The sequence below is a fragment of the Ctenopharyngodon idella genome, chromosome 2, assembly GCF_019924925.1.
Source record: "Ctenopharyngodon idella isolate HZGC_01 chromosome 2, HZGC01, whole genome shotgun sequence".
Classification (NCBI taxonomy): Eukaryota; Metazoa; Chordata; class Actinopteri; order Cypriniformes; family Xenocyprididae; genus Ctenopharyngodon; species Ctenopharyngodon idella.
The window spans coordinates 24449023-24470556 of NC_067221.1; the positions used below are offsets into that span (position 1 = coordinate 24449023).

Consider the following 21534-nt stretch of genomic DNA (forward strand, 5'->3'; position numbering starts at 1 on the left):
CACAGCTTTTTGGCCAAGATGCAGCTGACACAAGGTGACAACACAGTCAGCTTTTGTCACCGCTAGTTCTTTACGTCAGCTTGGTGTGTCACGGCCTTAAGAGAACCACATGAGGGATTTTCTTTCTTTCAGCAGTAGCCACACCTCTCATCATGCCACGCCGCATCTCCGCTGAGAACTGTGGGTCCATATGGACTAACAGCTGATATGAAGAAAATGTTGTGGCTTCAAATCAGTCCAGAATGGAATCTAACAACATTTGAACATTTTACAAGCATTACAGCCTGTTCAAACCAAGAATTATAACTATGAAAAGATAACTAGTGCACACTGAGGTTATGTCAAGCTCAGACCTGCCAACCTCATAAGTTTTTTCACATTTTTGAGAATGCAATACACACACACACACACACACAAACTTCTTCATAAATCTAATTTTTTTTTTTTTTTTAAATTTGACCCAATTCAAAAATTTTACTACACCTGCTCAAAAGAACCTACTTTTTAATTTATGATTAATACTGCATTGCATAATCTGTGCTTATACAAACTGACAACCACAAGTGAATCGCATTCAATTATTTAATATGAACTAAAATATTTTTTTTTGTGTGCATTTTCAAGTAGGCTATATTTACATACTACGACTAACCTGACAGTCGTTTAGACAGGTTCTGTAATGACAACTAGTCTAAAATTAAGATACCCTTAGAAAACAGTAAAAACATTGAGTTTACATGTAATTCATTTAAAATACTTAATTTATTATTCTAATATCCAAATATGATACTAAATCCCACAGAAAAAAGGGTTTCTATTTGTAACGTGCTGTCTTTGCATTTGATCATTGCACATTATAAACAAGACAAACATTCGTTGAATAAACATTAGCCGATACAAACATATTTATAGAAAACAGATGACAACGAATAAACAGGACCCATAAGAGCAAAACGAATCGCTTATTCAAGAATATCAAGTAGCCTATATGTTAGCTGAGTCCAACATATAACAAGGGGTTGTGTTAACTGTAGCGTCCGTCATTTAACGAATCTTAAAAACACGGGTGGATAATTCAAAATGCTTTCTGATAGAGAAAAAAAAAAACACACACACAAGCAAGAACAAATTTTAAACCTAGCACATCAATTTTCATTTTACAATGATCTTCCCTCTCTCTGTGCGCGTGCGTTTGTGTATATGAGAGAGCTTGCGCAGCACTGAGACAACGGTACTTTTAAATGCATAAGTAACTAACGTGCTAGTTTTCATACAAAATAAGAAGGCTATGTAACATAATTAGGCATTTTAGTTATTATTAACACGATAACGCAACACATGTAACTTTAGGCTACGTTTCTCAACACTGAGAATAAATAAATAAATAAATGCCTTTAAAAAAAATAAAAAAATAAAAAAATAAATTTCCCCAGACTCATCCACAAATCACTTTCATAAACACAAAGCCATATAGCGATTTCAATTATATTAAGATTTGTTGTTCAGCATTACTTGAGCATTTTACACCCTGTTTACCTTAAGGAGTTAAAAATGCGTAAATGACTAGTGTACTGTCCTCGCTTGAGAATTCAGTCACTGCCAGGCGGCGGGAGTGGAAGGAGGGAGATCGAGCGGGATTTTGTGTTGCTGTCGATTTGCAGTCTCTTTTTAATTATATGCCTTACACATTTGTCAATCATCCCCTCTTGCTATTTGGGGAAATGAACCCAACGCTACGTTTGGTCGAACTCTTTTTCTTTTGCTTGATTTGAGTACTACGCATGCACAGAGCTAGGTTTTTGCATAGTTTAGAGTGACAAATCGTACCAGCGTACTTTGAGGTCAAAATGCGTACCCGCTACGCAAAATGCGTACATGTTGGAAGGTCTGCAAGCTGGATAAAATTCTGGAAGCGATTCCAATGACCGTTTCTCTGTGCTGTTATTGTTATAGTTGTGATGTGGACTCTGCTTTTTGGATAAAAGTGTCTGCTAAATGATTAAATGTAATGTAAATATCTTTATCATTTTATAGTCATCATCCTTGTTGTGAACGGTCCTTTACTCCATCAGAGCTGACCAGTAGGTTCTTGGACCCAAAAACAACAGAGTATTTTTAGGCTACGTCCACACTAAGCCAGAGCTTACGCTATCCGATCTTTTTTTTTTTCTTGTCTCAAGAAATATCTGCGTACACACGAAACCACTGAAACGACTCAAAATGATGTAGTATACATGCCAGATCAGTATGTGGCGCTGTAATTCTGCAATAGAGATACACTAAAAACAAAGAATAAGACTTGGAGTATGTGCATAAACCTTGCGCGCTGTATACAAACTTTAGTAAAGCTTTATTTTAATAAAGTTTTAGACGCGGTAGCTTCTGCAGCACGAACACAAGCATGTAGTACGCTGTTATTGTTGTTGTTGCTGTTTTGTGCTGTTAGCGGTGACTGACTAGGGTTGACACGTGGGGTGATGACATCATCGTTTCACAAAATATACGGATTGGCTGTACACACGAAAACACAAAGGCAGCGTTTTCAGATTTATCCACTCTGGGACCCGGTTTAAAAAAAATAGCGGTTTCACCTTCCGAAAACGCCGGATCCGTGCAAACGAAACGCCTATCCGATACAAAATTTTTGCGTATACACAGAAACACGTCTCAGTGTGGACGGGGACTTAGATGAGGCGATGCCGTGTTCCGGCTTCATATCTCAGAGCCACTAAATGCATAATTCAGCATAACAGCACAAGGATAATGAGAAAGCTTGGCATCTTCACCACCATGCATAAAAATGACAAGGGTAACAGGGACCTGAGAGACATCAGCTATGTGGTAGAGTATGACGCTTCACGTTTAGATGACAATGATGCATCCTTCATTTATTTGAATCTATTAATGCAGTGAGACCTCTCAAGACATCATCAAGAACTAGTTATGGTAGACTGACAAAGATGATGAATATTTAAAAGAAGTGATTAGCGCAGACTGTAATGCCCAGAGGAGAATGGTCCATATCAGAACCAATGAGTCATTCATTTGCGTGAATTGAGATAATATGTAGCATGACATTTGATGCAGGCTACGCTACAATGACTCCCACACAGCCCCACTAAATCAGATTTGAGTCGTGCACACACACACACACAAGCCCAAATGAGCTGAATTACTTGTGTCTGTTTAATTCTTCAGGCCAGTCTATAGCTATTTTTTATTACAGAGCTCTTTGCCACTGCTGAATTTAACAGGCCTGTAGACTTAATGAAAGCTGTACTTTAAACTCTGACCCTGATTAAAACGTTTAAGAGTGCATAATGTTGACAAGCAAATAAAATGTGGATGGTAGGGTGTCAGTAACTTCATCAGCAGGCAAAGAAAATGTTTAAGATTAAAGTTTATGGAGTAAAAACCTCTGAATCACATACTAAATTGTGATAATTTATAAGGTGTAAATAAATGTGTAAATAAAATTATTTTGTGAGGAAAGTGTGAAAGCCAGGGATGTATACAAAAAGAGTTTTTTTCCCTGACTTTGCCTCCTGGTACTGGGTGAAGTCAATGCAAAGCCCACATGGAAATCTATGTGCTTTTAACTGCAAGTCTGATATGCCCTGAGGCTGGCACCAACCAGAGGAGACATGAGCATTAGCAGTCATGCATGCAAAAAACATGCAGTCACTCCACACAACTGGAGACCATCCTCTGTGAAGCCTCACAACCAGGGGTGGGGGTGTCAGGGGTTAGGGAGAGAGGGGAAGAGACAGAAAGGGAGAACTTCTTGAGAATTCCCACACAGGGACACAAATGCTGCTCTCTTGAGCAGAAATAGCCTCATCTGCAACATTTCTGACAACAGAAGCTCATAGGTTATTCATCTGTTTACTTCGAAATGTCATTTGTGTAGTCTATTTTTAGAGATCATAAATGTAAGTGTACACTGTAGCTAAAAAAAATGATCACAGTAAACTGTTCAGAAACGAAGTAATCATTCAGCGATTTGTGTGTACAGCTCCATGCAAAACACTACTTCAGGCTGAGCCAAAATTCGCTTGCACTGCAGTGCAATCTAACTTTATTTACATAGTCATCAAAGGTCAACCTTACAGTCAAGACAGCTGTGCTTCATACATCACTACACTGCTTACAATTTTGTCAAAATGTTGCTAATGTGACAGTGTATTAATAATGAAAAAATAATTAAAGGGGTCATGAACTGTGTTGTTTTATTGTTTCATAATGTTTCATGGGGTGCACTTATAATGTTAGTATGCTTTTTACATCAAAAATCATTTTTCCTACCCTGATTTTAGCCCTCTTATTTGAATGCTCTGTTTTAAGGGGCGTGTCTGCTGTGAGACTTCAGTGTAAACGCCCACTGCTGTGATTGGCTAACATCTTTTCATTTGAAATAGCTAAGTATTACTCTCTAGAAAACTTTTAGCACGTTTTTACTATTACAGCTCTCAAGGTTAACTAATCGTGAAAAGTGTTGCATTACATTTATATCTATGGCATTAGAACATTGTAGCCTATCACAGACATGTTGTTGATCGCATGAAAGCAGTGATCTCTTCATTGCAACTCAATTTCTGCACACCAACGAATGCTTTCATCATAACTAATAGTGAAAAGCATTGTAACTAAGAGATTCGGGAATAGTCCAGAACTCAGTCACTGATAGACTTGCGCTGTTTGACAGCTCCAGCGATTGGAGCGTTCTTTGATCGCTTCTTCATATAATTTAATCACCGTTTAAATAACATTATTTTCTTCCTACTAAGAGAAACAACGTGAAGTTGACACTGGGTTGATTTACTCTGACACAGACAAAGAACATCAGACTGCACATGAATCATTACATATCAGATCAGGCATTTGAATGAACAGTTACTTACATGTTGTTGTGTTACTGTCGAGTCCATATCATAAAAGTCTGTTTGCAAAGCCTGCGCCGAAATGCGATTGATTTACCAAAGAATCAACAGTGAAATCACGAATACAAATAAATAAAGCTCATCTAAGACATTCACATTTTTGAAAATAAATAACCATATTCCTAGCATTAGGATCCTTTGAAAGGTAATGCTAATCTTGTCCTGTATCACTATTCTCTCATCTCACTAACAAACCAGTGGGCGTGGCTAACGTTGCAATGATGAAGTAGGCGTTGATTTCTTCTGCGGAGGCAGGGTTTCACCTACAGTATAAGCACATTCCAGGATCAGTTGTGCGATGGGCCTGATATCAATAAAAGCTTTTATTGGACTAACAAGGAAGTTTTCCATTCTGAAACTTACAGGATATTCTTATAGTACGATGACCTCTTATATATCCAAAGCTCAAGGAAAAGTTGACTTCTCAATTCATGACCCCTTTAAAATGTATTCTTCTCACACCATGGATGATAATATAACAGAAAATAAGAACATATACACATCAGCCGCTGTTTTGGCCCAGTCACAATCATGACCGCATTCAGCATTGCGTGTTCAGTCATCTAAGAACAGATATAATGGCATAACAGTACTGTAATAAAGGAACTGAACTACAGCCCAGTGATAAAACAACAGAGGGATGAAGAAAGTGCAGTAGAAGTGTCACGACATCACAACAGTGATATAATCAGCAATTTGTACACCACGTCCCTTAAGCTTTTGGTACTGGTTATATCTGTTAGTACATGGGGACACTAGGAAAGAAGACTCTGATGTATCATGGCTTGTAGACAGGCTGCTTCTGGATCATATGGGCTCAGCAGCTCTGCTTGGCAGAAAGGAAAACACTCTAGCAGCTCACTGAGGCTCAAAATATGGGGATGCTATAAATCATACATAATATCTGGATGGAATGCACTTAAAGAAAACAGCACATTGTCTTAAACTTGACTAGATAAACTAAAACCATAAAGATAACCAAACAGTTGATGCTGAGAAAAGGTTAAACACAGGTCAATGACAGGGACACTGAATAATGGTCAATCAATGTGTTTTCAATGGCAGACTTACTTTTTTGTTCCCCCAATCTTGAATATTTGGTTATATTGTTGGTTAATCAAATATATTGTCCAAAGAATGAGGGTTTTTTTTTTAGTATTAAGCAGAAAATAATAAAAACAGTAACAACAATTATTTATTATTATCATTATTATTAAAGTGATTAAATTGACTTCCCAGAAGTAGTTTAACTACTATAAACTTCCATTAGCCTATTCTTCTAAACTTATTATATTCATGAGCACATTCACGTTCAGCTCAGAGAGCTGGTAGGCTAACAAATGTCTCAAAATTTAAAGAACTGCTCAAACAGGACAAGATGATAATACTGCCATAACTATGTAATTAGTAAAGTACGGCTATAGTATGTGCACAGCAATAAACAGAACTATAATAATAAAATGCGGTAAATGCCATCACTTAGATGGTCGCAGTAAGTCATCGTAAATCTGTGCGCTTACCTTGGTCGTAACAATACAAATGCAGTCCATTCTCTCCTATCGGACAGAGACCTCGCGCCTTTCAGCATCTCATTTCGTAACTCTTCTTTAACGAGAATCACGCTGAATCCGTTCATAAATGCGGAGCTCACCGCTACTCCTCAAGGACCGAGGGAAAAAATAAGATAAGAACGACCCACGTGTTTGTATTTGCTATCCATGTTGGCCATGTCGATGAAGTTCACGAGAGAGAGAGAGAGAGAGAGAGAGAGAGAGAGAGAGAGAGAGAGAGAGAGATGCGCACACGTCTCCAAATAAACCCGAAGGCGCCTCAGCGAGAGCGCGCTGCATCATATCACACGAGTTTACATAGAGCGACAAGCGCAATTACGCTCGCGCTACTTCATCAAGCATCCAACTAATTGAACTCTGCAGAGCAAATACCTTTACTTCATTTCGACTATCAACCTGTTTTTAAAAACCTCTGTAGACAACGTCTGTTTTCTTGAAATCCGTGCCCGCATTCATGGATTCTGCGCAAAAAACTAAACCTCAACAGGAGAACTTGTATATTACGAAAGGACCAGTGTCTAGCTTTTTTTCCTTCATGCCAGAATGGCACGATGTCTAATATAGAGATAACAATACTACTCAGCAGTCCGAGACATCTATATGTCAATCAGCATCAGATAACATCAAAAAAGTCATCGCGACATGTTTGAATGTCCATGGAAAATTGCGACCCATGAAACAACGTTAATCCATTGTTAAAGACCACATTAGCAAGCTAAACAACGTTATTGTTGCTACATGGTACATGATCTCAAAAGATAATAACTCATTTCAGAGCATTTTATATATATATATATATATATATATATATATATATATATATATATATATATATATATATATATATATATATAAAAAACTACAACTATATATATATATATATATATATATATATATACACACACACACACAACTATATGTGCCACATCCTGTAAAGACTGACAACAAAGTACAGATTTGAAAGTGACAACTGATACAGGACAGAGAAATCCTGACACCCCGCAGAGAAAGTGTTTTGGCAGAACTCAAGCATGTTCCCAGCAGATGCAGCCCCACCATCAGTCACCTCACACACATTTTAACACTGAGCCGACGGTGTAAAAGCAGACTTTATATAGCTCATACTGTAGATTGCCCTGAAATGCAGTGCAAGAATAAATATTTGATGTGCACAGTGATTAGCCCTTCCCTTCAGAAGCAGCCTCTGTGCTAGTGCATGCTGCAGTTGCATAAAGGTTTTTGGACCAAAGAAAACAAAAAGAACACTGGGTGATAAGCATCTCTTACCCAGTTTCCTAAAGAAAGAAACTGCTAGTGGTGGTGCTCATAAAATCAGAACTCGGCCAGGGGAAATCCAGAGCACTTAGAAAACAGCTGACGATTCCTCTGACTTGCAAGCTAAACGTTGATTTACAAATACGCATGCTTCACAAACATTTCTTTAAAATACATCTTAACATTCTAAGTAATTAATTGCAATGTGTAACACTTTTGTGTTACTTTTTCTTACTTGCACAAGGCTTGCTTGTTTGTTTGTTTGTTTTTTAATAACAAAACAAAAAGTTCTATTTCTGGCAAAAGTAAAGACCTTTTCACACCAAAAGTGAAATGAATAATCCTCAGGCTGAAGGAATTGCAAATTCACGCCTGTACAGTATGCACACGCGCACAGAAAGCTGGCTGTCAGATGGCACGTTCTGAGTATTAAACTGATTTTTCTAACACATCGTATTGCACTTAACTGTGGTAGCTTTAATAAGAATACATTTCTTACTTGAATGCTGCTGTTAAATGCTCTGGCAAGGAGATAAACATGGCGAAACTGTGTACAGCTCACTCAAGGGAAGGAGCTATGGTAATAGGGCATATTCCGTCGGCAGACATGGGTGGGGCTTTTACGCAAGATTAGGAGGAAATCTGGAACCGCACGTTTGGAGAGACTGTTTATGATTTATGCACTCAAAAAAATTAACTTTCACAGTTGTTAGTTTCACACAAACCATCCTTGTTCACATTACTTAAAAATCTCATGTAACTACCAGAACGTAATTTATCTGCATTGTTTCTACTAAAAATGAGTATTGTCAGCTTTACTTAAGTATTTGTTTAGTCAACTTAACATTGCTGAGTGAAACACACAAATTAATGTTGACATCTGTAGAGATCCATAGTTCCCAGCATGCTTTGCAAGGGACTGCATTAAGAGAGAAAATTAAGGGATTAAAGTGTTATTTAATGTGTTTTTCAGTAAAGGGAAAGATGTTGTTAGTTTATGTTAATGTTTAATGTGCAGTTATGTTGGACATTTAGAGGAGTTTCTGTAATGTTTTTGAATTTTGTGGTTACCATTATGCAGAAGAGTGTTGCCTGTGTTTAGGCTGTGAGCCTCATATATGGGTGTTTAGGATGGAATTCCTGCTCTCAATTCAATTGAGTTTGTTCAATGAATTATTTTTTGAGTGCATTTTGTAGAGAAAAGAGATCATTTATTAAGGTAAATTAATTCAATAAATGTGTTCACCTTACATAATAAACATAACATTAAGTAAACTGCACATATAAATATTATGTAACAGTGACATTCAAATGATTTGTATTCAAAGAAATTTTGTCAGCTTTACTTGAATTTCTTTTGTTCATACAACTAAATTGTTATGTGTACAGATTACTCAATACAGTTGCGTGGAACCACTTCTTTTTTAAGTAAATCCAACAATTCATTTTTTTTAGTGTGGCAGGGGTCGGCAACCTATGGCACGCATGCCGGAAGGGTAATTGCTGGCACGTAAGCAAAAGCGAGAGAGGTGTATGTAATTCATTCTGATAAAGTACCTCCACCCTGTATACTGATCTACATTTCGAGGTAACCATTCTTCATAGTAACACAATTTGTTTTATTAAGTTAGGAATACTATTAAAGTGTGAGAATTAAACTGCGCAGGGCAATGAAAGCACGCAACTCTGACAAACCATTAGCGCTACCACTGCACATCACGCGCACACATTACTGACTGACAGCTTACAGCTTGTTCTGTGTACATAGTTAATGCTATAAATTTCAACCAAGTATATAAAGTCCTTATTAAACATTCCACACACATCAAAATGTCTGACGTATGTGGAATCTCCGTTCTTGTGTACCTGGTCACTTCATGTGTTTTCTCTGATTGGATAGCTTATCCAATCGTGCAAAGGAGAGGGCATTGTTTCGCATTCCAGATGAAACTGGACAAAATGCATCTGGTTGTTGAAGCCGCATATGTAAATTTTTACTACTCCTAAAATGGTAAGAAATAAACTTGCGAGAGTGTGTTATAATGGCTCCCAGTACCCTGATATAACAGCGCTACAGCAGCATGCATTACCACAGATATGGCCCGCCGCAGAGGAGTAGTTGAGCATCTATTCAGCAAGCCGATGTGCAAACTGCCACAAATGAAACTGAAAGTTCAGCATCACATCCTGAAGCTCAACACAGTCGTCTTCACTAAAAGTAGTGACACTAAATTATCTTACCAATGCTGATGCCGCTCTCTCTCTCTCTCTCTCCAATTGTAGTCTTCAATCTTGAAATAAGCTGATGATAAGTAAAATGAAGCTCATATCTTGCTTTCATTGACGTGAACCATTGAATTTGCATATAGCGCGGGAACTGAAGATTGAGGAACAGATCAATCAAAAGAACAGATTGTAATAAAACGGATAGCTATCCGATCAGTAAAAACGCATGAATGACCAAGTGTAATAGGCCCATGGTCAATAGACAAAATTTTATGAAAAATTGCTTCAGAAATATTTAAGGTTCTGTATTATTTCTATGTTAGCCATTATGAATGTTTAAAATAAGTTTATGTGTATTTATACTAAAGAGGGGGTTGGGGGAATGTGGGTTGTGGCACAGTGATTAACTCGGGAACTTAAAAATGGCACTTCATGACAAAAAAGTTGCCGACCCCTGATTTATGGGGCTTATAAAAATGTTTTTTAAAAAAGGAGTGGGTGGATTTTTACCATTATAGGCTTGTTGTTTACACACACTCTGGACACACATCTGTGTTCAAACACTTTATAAAAGTGAATTTTGCATAATAGTTCCCCTTTAACATTTAATTATTGCAGGTTTGCATAATATTCTGAATTTCACTGTTTTTATTTATTTTGAAGAATACTGAATCTGTTGAATCTTTGTCCAAGTGAGATGAGTAATGGCAAATGTTTACACAGCACACACAATGCCTCTGCACTTAATCACGATTTCTCTCAACGTGGGGACAGGAGAGGTGTCAGTCAATAAATGGGAAAACAAAGTAACTTGCTTTACTTGTTTGGAAAAGTAACTAAGATATTTTGTTGTAAACTTAAAAGTAACTTTCAGGGCTTAACAATAAGGACTGCCTAATGGCCCCGGGTCAGTGTAAACAACGCTTGGGACAGCAGACAGAACTGTTACTTGCTCGATCGGGCCAGTGCTGCATTGTCACGAAAGTTTAACATTTGCATACGTTTATCATTGGCCAATTTAAATATTCAAGTGCAAGAACATATGAAAGAGAAGTCAATTCGGTACTCACTGTTTGAGAAGTTTTGTGTGCACAACACACATCCGAATTGTGTGCCCAGAAAGTCACGCCTTTGACAGTATGCAAATACTTAATTGAGTCACATGCTCTTTCACATGCTCTTGCACTTGAACGGACACATTCACACAAAATTATGTTAAAATGCCCATATTGGCAAGTATTCTCCTAAACGTAGTCTATGTCTTAAGTGAATGTAAACAGTTGAGAAAAAATGCATGTGTAAGGGCTGGTTCACACAAAGAACGTGTTTTTGCTGTTAAAAGCACAAAAAGGCCAGTGGAACTAAAAAAGGTCTAGATGTGTTTTTTTTTTTTTTTTACAAGTTGAACTTCTTTTACATTGAAAAACAATGGAATGGAAAAACAGTATATTGGATCCATGCATTAGGTCTTAAAATGACAACAGCCTAATATTCCTGCTGTTGCCTGTGTTTTTAATGTTAATCAAATAAGACCAACAAGAAAAAAAAAAAAAGAAAATCGCTCACTGCTCTTGTCTGAATAGATTAATCTATATTTTATTTATACAGTGAAGACCATGCAGTGTTATTTTACATCTGATTACTTTATTCAATTTCTGTTCCTGAAAACTACTGTTAGACCAACCTGGAAAACCTGAAAAGCATCGTTAATTTAATTTATATTTTCGTTCTTTTCTATTTATTTGCTCGTAATTTTATTATTTGCTCTTTTTTTACTACTGACTGTTTACTTGTCTTTAACAATATTTTAAATACACTATATTGCCAAAAGTTTTGGGATGCCTGCCTTTACGTGCACATGAACTTTAATGACATCCCATTCTTAATCCGTAGGGTTTAATATGGAGTTGGCCCACCCTTTGCAGCTATAACAGCCTCAACTCTTCTGGGAAGGTTCTCCAAAAGGTTTAGGAGTGTGTTTATGGGAATTTTTGACCATTCTTCTAGAAGCGCATTTGTGAGATCAGGCAGTGATGTTGGCGAGAAGGCCTGGCTCGCAGTCTCCGCTCCAATTCATCCCAAAGGTGTTCTATCGGGTTGAGGTCAGGACTCTGTGCAGGCCAGTCAAGTTCCTCCACACCAAACTTACTTATCCATGTCTTTATGGACCTTGCTTTGTGCACTGGTGCGCAGTCATGTTGGAACAGGAAGGGGCCATCCCCAAACTATTTATACAAAGTTGGGAGCATGAAATTGTCCAAAATGTCTTGGTATGCTGAAGCATTAAGAGTTCCTTTCACTGGAACTAAGGGGCGAAGCCCAACCTCTAAAAAACAACCCCAGACCATAATCCTCCCTCCACCAAACTTTACATTTGGCACAATGCAGTCAGGCAAGTACCGTTCTCCTCGTCCATTGGATTGCCAGACAGAGAAGTGTGATTCATCACTCCAGAGAACACGTCTCCACTGCTCTAGAGTCCAGTGGCGGTGTGCTTTACATCACTGCATCCAACGCTTTGCATTGCACTTGGTGATGTAAGGCTTGAATGCAGCTGCTTGGCCATGGAAACTCATTCCATGAAGCTCTCTATGCACTGTTCTTGAGCTAATCTGAAGGCCACACAAAGTTTGGAGGTCTGTAGCTATTGACTCTGCAGAAAGTTGGCGACTTCTGCGCACTGTGCGCCTCAGCATGCGCTGACCCCGCTCTGTGATTTTACATGGCCTACCACTTCGTGGCTGAGTTGCTGTTGTTCCCAATTGCTTCTACTTTGTTATGATACCACTAACAGTTGACCGTGGAATATTTAGTAGTGAGGATATTTCACGAATGGATTTATTGCACAGGTGGCAACCTATCACAGTACCACGCTTGAATTCACTGAGCTCCTGAGAGCGACCCATTCTTTCACAAATGTTTGTAGAAGCAGTCTGCATGCCTAGGTGCTTGATTTTATACACCTGTGGCCATGGAAGTGATTGGAACACCTGAATTCAATGATTTGGAGGGGTGTCCCAATACTTTTGGCAATATAGTGCATATATGAGTTAGGCAGGTTTTTGTCACCTTATTTATTAAGGTTATGCATTACTGTCTAAAAAAAACCAAATAACAATTTACACAATCCCCAAAAACGGAGTTCTTCAATAATGGATCCTTTTCACATTACCACGTATGGAACGTAGAAGTAAACTATACATAATATTTCTATAGAGGTACGTGGGATACCATACCAAATATTATTTTTGTGTTTCCATTTTTCCAGCAGTAAAAGAGAAATGTACCATTGCATTTATATGAATTTGGAAATATGGATTGTGGCAGTAAAAAGAGATAAAGATTTCGTAACTAGCTCTACAGCTGTACTAGAAATACCCTCGCAAGTATCGTGGAATATAACACAAAGTACAGTGTTATAAATGTACATTTAAAAAGAATGAAAAAATTTACAATTTTGCTATATTTGCTATGTTAAATATTGCAATAGAAATTTGTCATCAAAGTCTGCATAATGGGTCCATAGTGAAATTTTGTTTGAGAATAGGCATCAGGTACAATTATATTCTACACTAAGGCATAAGGCGAAAGTCAACAACATAAAACACATTTTGCTGGTATATGAAAAAACATTAATAATACAGACCTTGGATTAGAGATTTAAATAGGTATTTTAAAACTTACAACACCAAATTGACATTTTCACAAGCTTAAACAGACTTATTTTATGAAATTACTATATTAAACAGCAAAATTTAATAATCATGCATTTTGACAACTGAATTTAATTAAAAATCCAATTCCACAAATCATTACCAGCTATATCAGGCTGATCACATTCAGAGATAAATGGTGTCACATTTTGGATGTTATGAATTTAATGCTGCTAACACATTTAGAATAAAATTTCAGCATTGTGAAAATGCCACCCGCAGCTTGGCCACCAAAATTTGGTATCCCAACGATAATGCTGTGACCTGAGCAGACCCATGAGGCGAGCCTAAATGAATGGAGCGCAATGACACATGAGTCCCTCTATTCTTGGAGCAAACCCCATCGACGAGACTTGGGAAACAGGGTAGGAGGAAATGAACGGCCCAGACATGCGGCCATGGGGGATGCCCAACCCACCAGACCCGTGCCGGTATGATACTCACTTGGTCCAGCTCACTGTGGGAGGATTTCGCTTTAGCGAGCACATGAAGAATTTCATTTAGGAGGGGAGAGTCCTGAGAGTGGCCATTTTATTAACACAGAAAGAAACAAGAAGGAAAAGAGAAAGGACATTGAAATACACAGCAGAGGTGCGAGTTAGATAAGTTTATTTAAAATGACCTACATTCCACTAGTATGAATTTTAAAAGCTTGAAAATGAGCAACAATTAATATTTTGTTTGTATAAATCAAAATATTAGAAAGCACTGTAAGTTAGAGTTGAAGACAAATGAGAAGAATTATTCAGATAAGTGATTATTGCATTAATGGTATAAAAGATCATCCCAAGCAGCCTAAAATTTTCAGGACCTGGCAGCTCAGGCTCAGATTTCCAGGTTTTCTGTAGTAATATATACAGTAGGTGAACCAGTTTAGAGAATCAGATCAGCTTATTGACTAACTCACCTATAGAAATATAAACACCATTTCGTCTTGAGACACTGGTCAGTCTGAAAATGTTGTTACTGAGATATTAGTCAATCGGTGGAGTTCCTTTTCCCAACTAAGCTAATGTCTGGATCCAATGCTGCTTCACTAAAAACAGACATAATCATTTGTTCTTTTATAAATATACTCAAAAGTGGCTCCTCATGTTGTACACGTCTACACACTGCAGGCAGGTGGTGGTGTTGTGACAACTGTCCTCCAAAACAGACTGGTCCAGCTACAAACATGCATACTACATCAACACTGTTTATACATGTCCAACTGCTGTTTAAACTTTGAATGTTTTCATGGTAACCCTAAGAATGTGGTCTGACAAGTCACTAACTATCGGGGTATTTTTGTTCCATTATTCTAAATAAATAGATTATGACCCACAAATAAATATAAGGGTCAATGACGAGACGCCTAAATTTTCTGTCCGGTTGCATTTTTTTCAGTTAAAATTTGGTTTAAATGCATAAAAAGATACCATATATATGTAGTACCTCTCCCGTGCATGTACTCACTTTAACTTTTCAAAAAACATTAGTTATTTGTAATTTTCTGTTATTTAAAGTGTCAAAATATCATGTGGTGCGACCATCCGGCCATAACTTCTGTTTTGGAAATGTCTTTGAAATTACTCTAAATTTATTCAAATTCATTTCCTGCACTTATTGGCATGATTTCCAACATGTTTTGTAATCCTGTAAAAAATTGCAAAGCATTCCTATTTATATTTCCATCATAATATACAAACAAACTTTGTCCGATGATGTCCATTTTATGAAATATCATGTGGTGCGACCATCAAAAAACAACCACTTTGGTACTTTCATGTTGAAATCCATTCAAAGACAGGAAGTTGCATCATATACCAATTTGCGAAGGACCCATGGAAGCAGTGAACAGGTTTGTAACTCTGTCTTAAATTTGGAAAAAAATAACCTTTTTAACAGCTTGTATGTAGTTCCCACATTTGGATATCATGTGGTATGACCTCAAAAAAACAATAAATATTTAGTTATTACTTTTATTACAAATTTCATAGTGACCTTTTGTGGGAAGCTAGCTTGTTTTGTTTAGGTGGCCAATTCTGTGCCTGTAAATTTTGACTGAATTTGAAAATATCATGTGGTGCGACCACTGCAGAGTGTTTTCCATGATAGATATATGTCCTAGATTGGCAGTTTGTGCTTTTATATTCAAGTGATGATTTATATAAAGTACTTTATTTTAGTATCATTTGGAATAGATTTGTATGCAATTTGGGTCATTTTATAAAAATATTTCAAACAGTTTATGTTTAAATTGTACAATATGAGAAAAATGTAAAACAAAATTGTTCAGAGCATGTAATTTCAGTTTGGTAATTATGCATTTATTAGTCATTTATTGTTTGTTTATTTATAACTATTTCAATCTATTTTACCAGATGCCACTGCCAAGCAAAAACCGCTGGCCATAAAACCGCTGGCGTGTTAATTCTGACCCTGCAGCAAGAATGGAGTTACACCTTGCCAGAAGAAGAGTGAAATGTTATTACAATTTAAAATATCTGTTTTCTATGTGAATAATAGTAAACTGAAATTTATTCCTGTGATCAAAGATGAATTTTCAGCATCATTACTCCAGTCTTCAGTGTCACATGATACTTCAGAAGTCATTCTTATATGCTGATATGCTGCTCAAGAAACATTTCTGATTATTATCAATGTTCATATTTTTGTAGAAACTGTGATATATTTTATTTGCCAGGATTCTTTGATGAATAGAAAGTTCAAAACAACAGCATTTATTTGAAATAGAATCTTTTGTAAAATTATAAAAGGTCTTTACTGTCACTTTCGATCAATTTAAATGTGTCCTTGATGAATTAATTAATTAAATGAATGAATGAATTAATTAAAGAATTAATTTCAACTTAAATGAAAGTCAACTTAAATGAAATGGGGCACTGTTTGCGATGTGATTTTTTTAATATAAAAAAAAAAAATGTTTATAAAATTTGTGTTCATGAAAATTCTGTGAAATTTTAATAAAATCTGGTTTAAATCTATTTTTTTTTGTATAAAATTGATTGTTTATTGATCTCTTTAAATAGATTTTTAATGAAATTTAAGGTCTCCGTGTCATTTGGAGCGACCACACATCATGTGGTGCAACCAAAAATAACAATAACTGTATTAAATTAAAAAATAAAATATATGAATCACTGATACAGCATGCTTAAGTGAATGGTATTTTTAAAACATTTTTATCAGTTTTATGTGATTTACAGGAAAAATAAGTGTAAAACTACATTTAAGAAGGCAACTCTGAGGTTATAGAGCAAAAATATGGTCATTCTTCACAGAATCTCAAAAGAACTGCAAATACTTTGTTTCCAAACACTTTATTTACTGAGAACTTGTATAAAAAATAAATAAATAAATAAATAAATAAATAAATAAAAGTTAAGCATGTTAAGGAAATGAATTAATTTTAAGATAAATTACAGTCGCACTATATGACATTTTTTAAGGCTATGGCCAATTCATCTAGTTAAAAAAAAAAAAAAAAAAAACAACACTAAAATCACTTAATTTAAAATTTAAATATGAATTTATGTGTACACAACATTCTTAATGTTTGAACAATTGCAATAGGTATTATTTTTTTGTATTTTAAAATTGGCCTGTCGAAAATCCTTATACGTCATTGACCCATAAAGAGATTTACAAAAAATAATCATATGCGCAAATAATTAGAAAGTGATCCACAAAAATATTTTCACAGAAATGAATTAAATTCACAAATAAATAAAATGAGATTTGCTAATAAAAAAAAAAAACATTCACAAATATATTTTTTATGTCACAAGTACAACTCTGCCTGGCAATCATTTGTGAATCGCTTTCTGTACATTTGTGAATTGCAGCACGCATTTGTGGATCTCTTCCTCTCCATTTGTGGATTTTGAAACAATTCTAGCGCCAAGACTGCGGACAAATCCACAAATAGGTCGACTCCACCCACTGACTAGGCTACTCAAGCCAATCAGATAATGACCACATTGCGCTGACCAATCGCAGCACGTTCTTGCTACAACCAATCATGTTTTGCTTTACAATCGGGGCGAGAACAGATTTACACCCCTGAAAGGAGCTCTGTACTATTCTTTGGGCACTTTGTTCGAATGAAGTGCTGTTTGAGTGATTAAAACACCCCATTTATAATAATGTTATAATGTATAATGTTATAGAGTTATATATAGAGTATAATATTTCTTTATATTTCCATCAGGATCAGTGAATCAGGATAAAGGACTATGCATGAATTATGATCATTCACAGATCCCGTACTATAACACCTTCTCTACCTGACGTGCGTGGCACGGCACGATGCAGCAAATAGAAGGCATTATAATCATTATAAACAAACGGATCACATTATTACAGTCCATGTAAATACAGCTAGTGATATTGTCTACAAGCGGCGTGGTGCAACACGTCACCAGCAATAACCCGTTCAACTCCAGAAGTACAGTATTCCACACTTGCATAATACCATGTATAATACCAAATATGAGCCCGAATGACCATCGGTGACGTAAAAGTACTAGCCTCGGCAGCACTGCGGCATGTACAATGGTTTTTATGACTAGATAATAAAAAAAAATGCAAAATGTTGCAATGCTGAAAAATACACTTTTGTATTTATTTTGGATGCTGTAAATAACTTTTACAATCAAAAACTATCTGTCTGATTCATTTGAAATATATGTGTGATCAAGTGTTTCACTGCTGGACATTACTTTTAAAATGAAATGCACATGCTATTTAGAATTTAACAACCTGTCACACGTTTAAAAAGAACTCAGGTAGGCTACATCTTCTCTACAAATAATGGTAATGTTAAAACATTTAATTAATGTTTAAAATATTACTTATAGACCTAAAGTTTAATAGCTGGTTTGCTGCTCATATCCGTCATTAAAATGTTTGACTGTTGGCTATTGTGCGACGACAGTTTCATCTAATTCACAAACTCACATGTTTATCACAAGGTTGAATCCAGTTAGTTAAGTTAATAGCTTATTGACACTTTCTGTTCTATCTTGATTAACGTAGCACTTCCATAACGCATCTGTATCCATAGTGTTGTCCCCATAACAGAGAACAGTGTTTCTCTGTTTCTCTGGCAATTTCAAATGCCGCATAAAATATAATAGTTTGGCTTGGCTTGACACACAGTCTAATGGTCTAACGAAATCGAAATTTTAAACATCTTTTTTTACTGTACCAATATTTAAGAACCCTATACTTCCTACAGGTGTACAGGTGGTGATTCATAAATGAATGCCAGGCAGAATTGTGCTTGTGACATAAAAACATATTTGTGAATATATTTTTTATTAGCAAATCTCATTTTATTTATTTGTGAATTAAATTCATTTTTGTGAAACTCCTGACATGTATTTGTGGATCTCATTCTATTTATTTGTGCATATAATTATTTTTTGTGAATCTCTTTAAATTTATTTGTAGATCATAATCTGTTTATCTGGAATAATGGAACAATTCTATCTCCATACTAACTAACCTCACTATCGTTACTACAAGCAAATTCATTTAATTTTCTAGAAATCTGAGAAGTTGGGCACAAAGCATGTTTATTTATTTATGAACCATTTAGTTTGTTCACAATTATGTCAGATGTTACAGTGGGGCAAAACATGTTTAGTAAACTTTAGTAAAACAAACTGTATCCACCTTTTTCCTAATGAGCCTACTGCGTTTTAATAATGGAAGGCACTTCCAGTTTGGGGAAGTTCCACTAAAAAGACTGAAACAAATCATTTCAAATAATAAGGCTGTGCTACAAATAATCGTTATCCGACAGTTTGACTGAATAAGATGTAAAATTTCTTTCATGTTTCTATTTTCAGGAGAATAATCTAACACTTGGTAATAATGTGACATGGTATAACAAGAATATATATGGCAGTCGCTGAATTCTTTTCCTCCTGATTATTTTCTTTTTTTTCTTTGTATTCCACATTAACAGTATGAAAATAAAAACAACATATACTGCACATTCGTGGTCTGCTATCCCAATTTAATTTATGATATATCTCAAGAATCTCTCATTTTCTACCCAAATCCTCATGTCTCTTTCCAGGTTTGTTTAAATACAATATTTATTGTCTTTCATATAAATGAAATCACTTTAAATACTGAAATCACTTTGAAATATTATCACTCAACTTTCCAGATAATGAACATTTTTGATTTGATATGCAACACATCTGTGTATTGCTGCAGAAATAATCTTTTAGGGATATTCATGATCTGTTATAGTAATTTGTTACTACTTTCACACTTTTAAATGTGCAAGCAGAATAATGTCATGTCATTATACCCAGTTTTTGAAAATGCTTACTGCATTCCCAGAGCGAGCGTTTCGGTGATTGTTTACAGTTTAACGGAAGTTACTCCCATAATTGAAGCAAAGCGTCATGGGTCGTAGGAAAAAGGTGGATAACTTCTGGAGTTACCTTAGACTTCCAAAGCTTATCTGCACAGCAAGTAAACTAAAAATAGGGGTATATAGGAGGGTTTTTTTTTTTAACTATGGACACTTTTGGCCCAGTGGATTTCACACTCTCAATATTTTAATTTGTCTACTATCAATGCACAACAATGGACATATATTAGAGGAGAATTATTTCATTACAGTGTTTCATATCATTCTGTGGTCAAATGACACTTGAAACATTTTGAAATAAAGTGTCTGAATCCTTTGTTTTGCTATAAAGCTAGTTTCATGGATAGCATGAAATCCATTAAACAAGCTTTATACATTTTATATTTTCACACTATACACTTTATATTTTCACACTATATGTATAATTTGACAAAATTGTAGCTTGATTATAAATGATGCACAAAAAAAAAAAAAAAAAACTTTTCATAAGTGATATTTACCATGCTATTTACCATTAAATTATACACATAATATTACTTCTTGTGTAATGATATGTAATGTAGCTTACAAACCGTGTAATGGTGTGTAATTAAGCATACAAAACCATGTATAATATCTTTGTTCATTTTTTTGCATGTAATATGCATTGTGAACCTTTGATATTTTTAACTGGAAGAGAAATAAAACTGACTGGAAGAGACAATTGTTGTGTTCTCTTTTCCTCTCCACAGCTTACCATGTCCAATTTTTTCACATTTTTCAAAAGTGTGGTGAGAAATAACCAATGCTGTATTAATTTCAGCAAACATCTAGCAGCGAAAGTCTGAAGGTATCTGCATATCTACTCCTACACTCAAAAAAAATATGATTTTTTTTTTTACTGCTTGTTCAATTTAGTTATTAAAAATGAGCTAATGAAACAAATCTGTGATAACTAATCTATCTTGTGGTGCTTTTAGGAGGTCATTTAGTGTTTGAACTTTCTGTTCATCTGTTCAGGGAAAGAGAACATCTGCTACTAAAGTATTCAAGCTCACAAACAGCATGCAGAGAGACTGCAGTTAGAGCCATGGAGCGTAAAGACTCCTCTGTCATATTTGTTTTAAGCAGCATCACGCACAGCTACTGAGACCGAAATACTTCCCCTGAATCCAGAAGGATAGAGTGTCTTTTCCGACAGTTTCTGTGAGTGTGAGGAGTCATTCTACAAACGATTTTCAGTAGACACTTTAAGATGGATTAAAGCAAATTCCACCAACAATGACAATTGTGATAACATGCAAAGCAGGATGTCAGATTCTCAGAATACCTGACTGATGATTACATACAGAGTGTGTAATAGCTAGTGTTGTCAAAAGTAGCAGTACTTCGGTACCAAGTCGGTACTGAAATTTTGAAAATGTGACGATACC

The 21534-nt window shown here is 35.8% G+C and overlaps 1 protein-coding gene across 21 annotated transcripts in view; it reads right to left on the bottom strand.

Moving 5' to 3' along the window:
• dlg1b (discs large MAGUK scaffold protein 1b) overlaps positions 1-21534 on the bottom strand; it is a 121749-nt gene that overhangs the window by 88107 nt on the left and 12108 nt on the right. For 11 of the 21 annotated variants that reach the window (XR_007928213.1, XR_007928210.1, XR_007928211.1 and 8 more), the window contains exon 4: positions 14170-14241. The exons of 8 other annotated variants lie outside the window; for them this stretch is intronic. Coding sequence is in view for 10 of the 13 variants with exons in the window: in XM_051883723.1 (XP_051739683.1) it covers positions 14170-14241 (72 nt within the window). In the remaining 3 variants the exon portion in view is untranslated. Of the gene's footprint in view, positions 1-6460; positions 6671-14169; positions 14242-21534 lie in introns of those variants that run through there. 2 more of the 21 variants (XM_051883800.1, XM_051883827.1) reach the window with 2 other exon arrangements.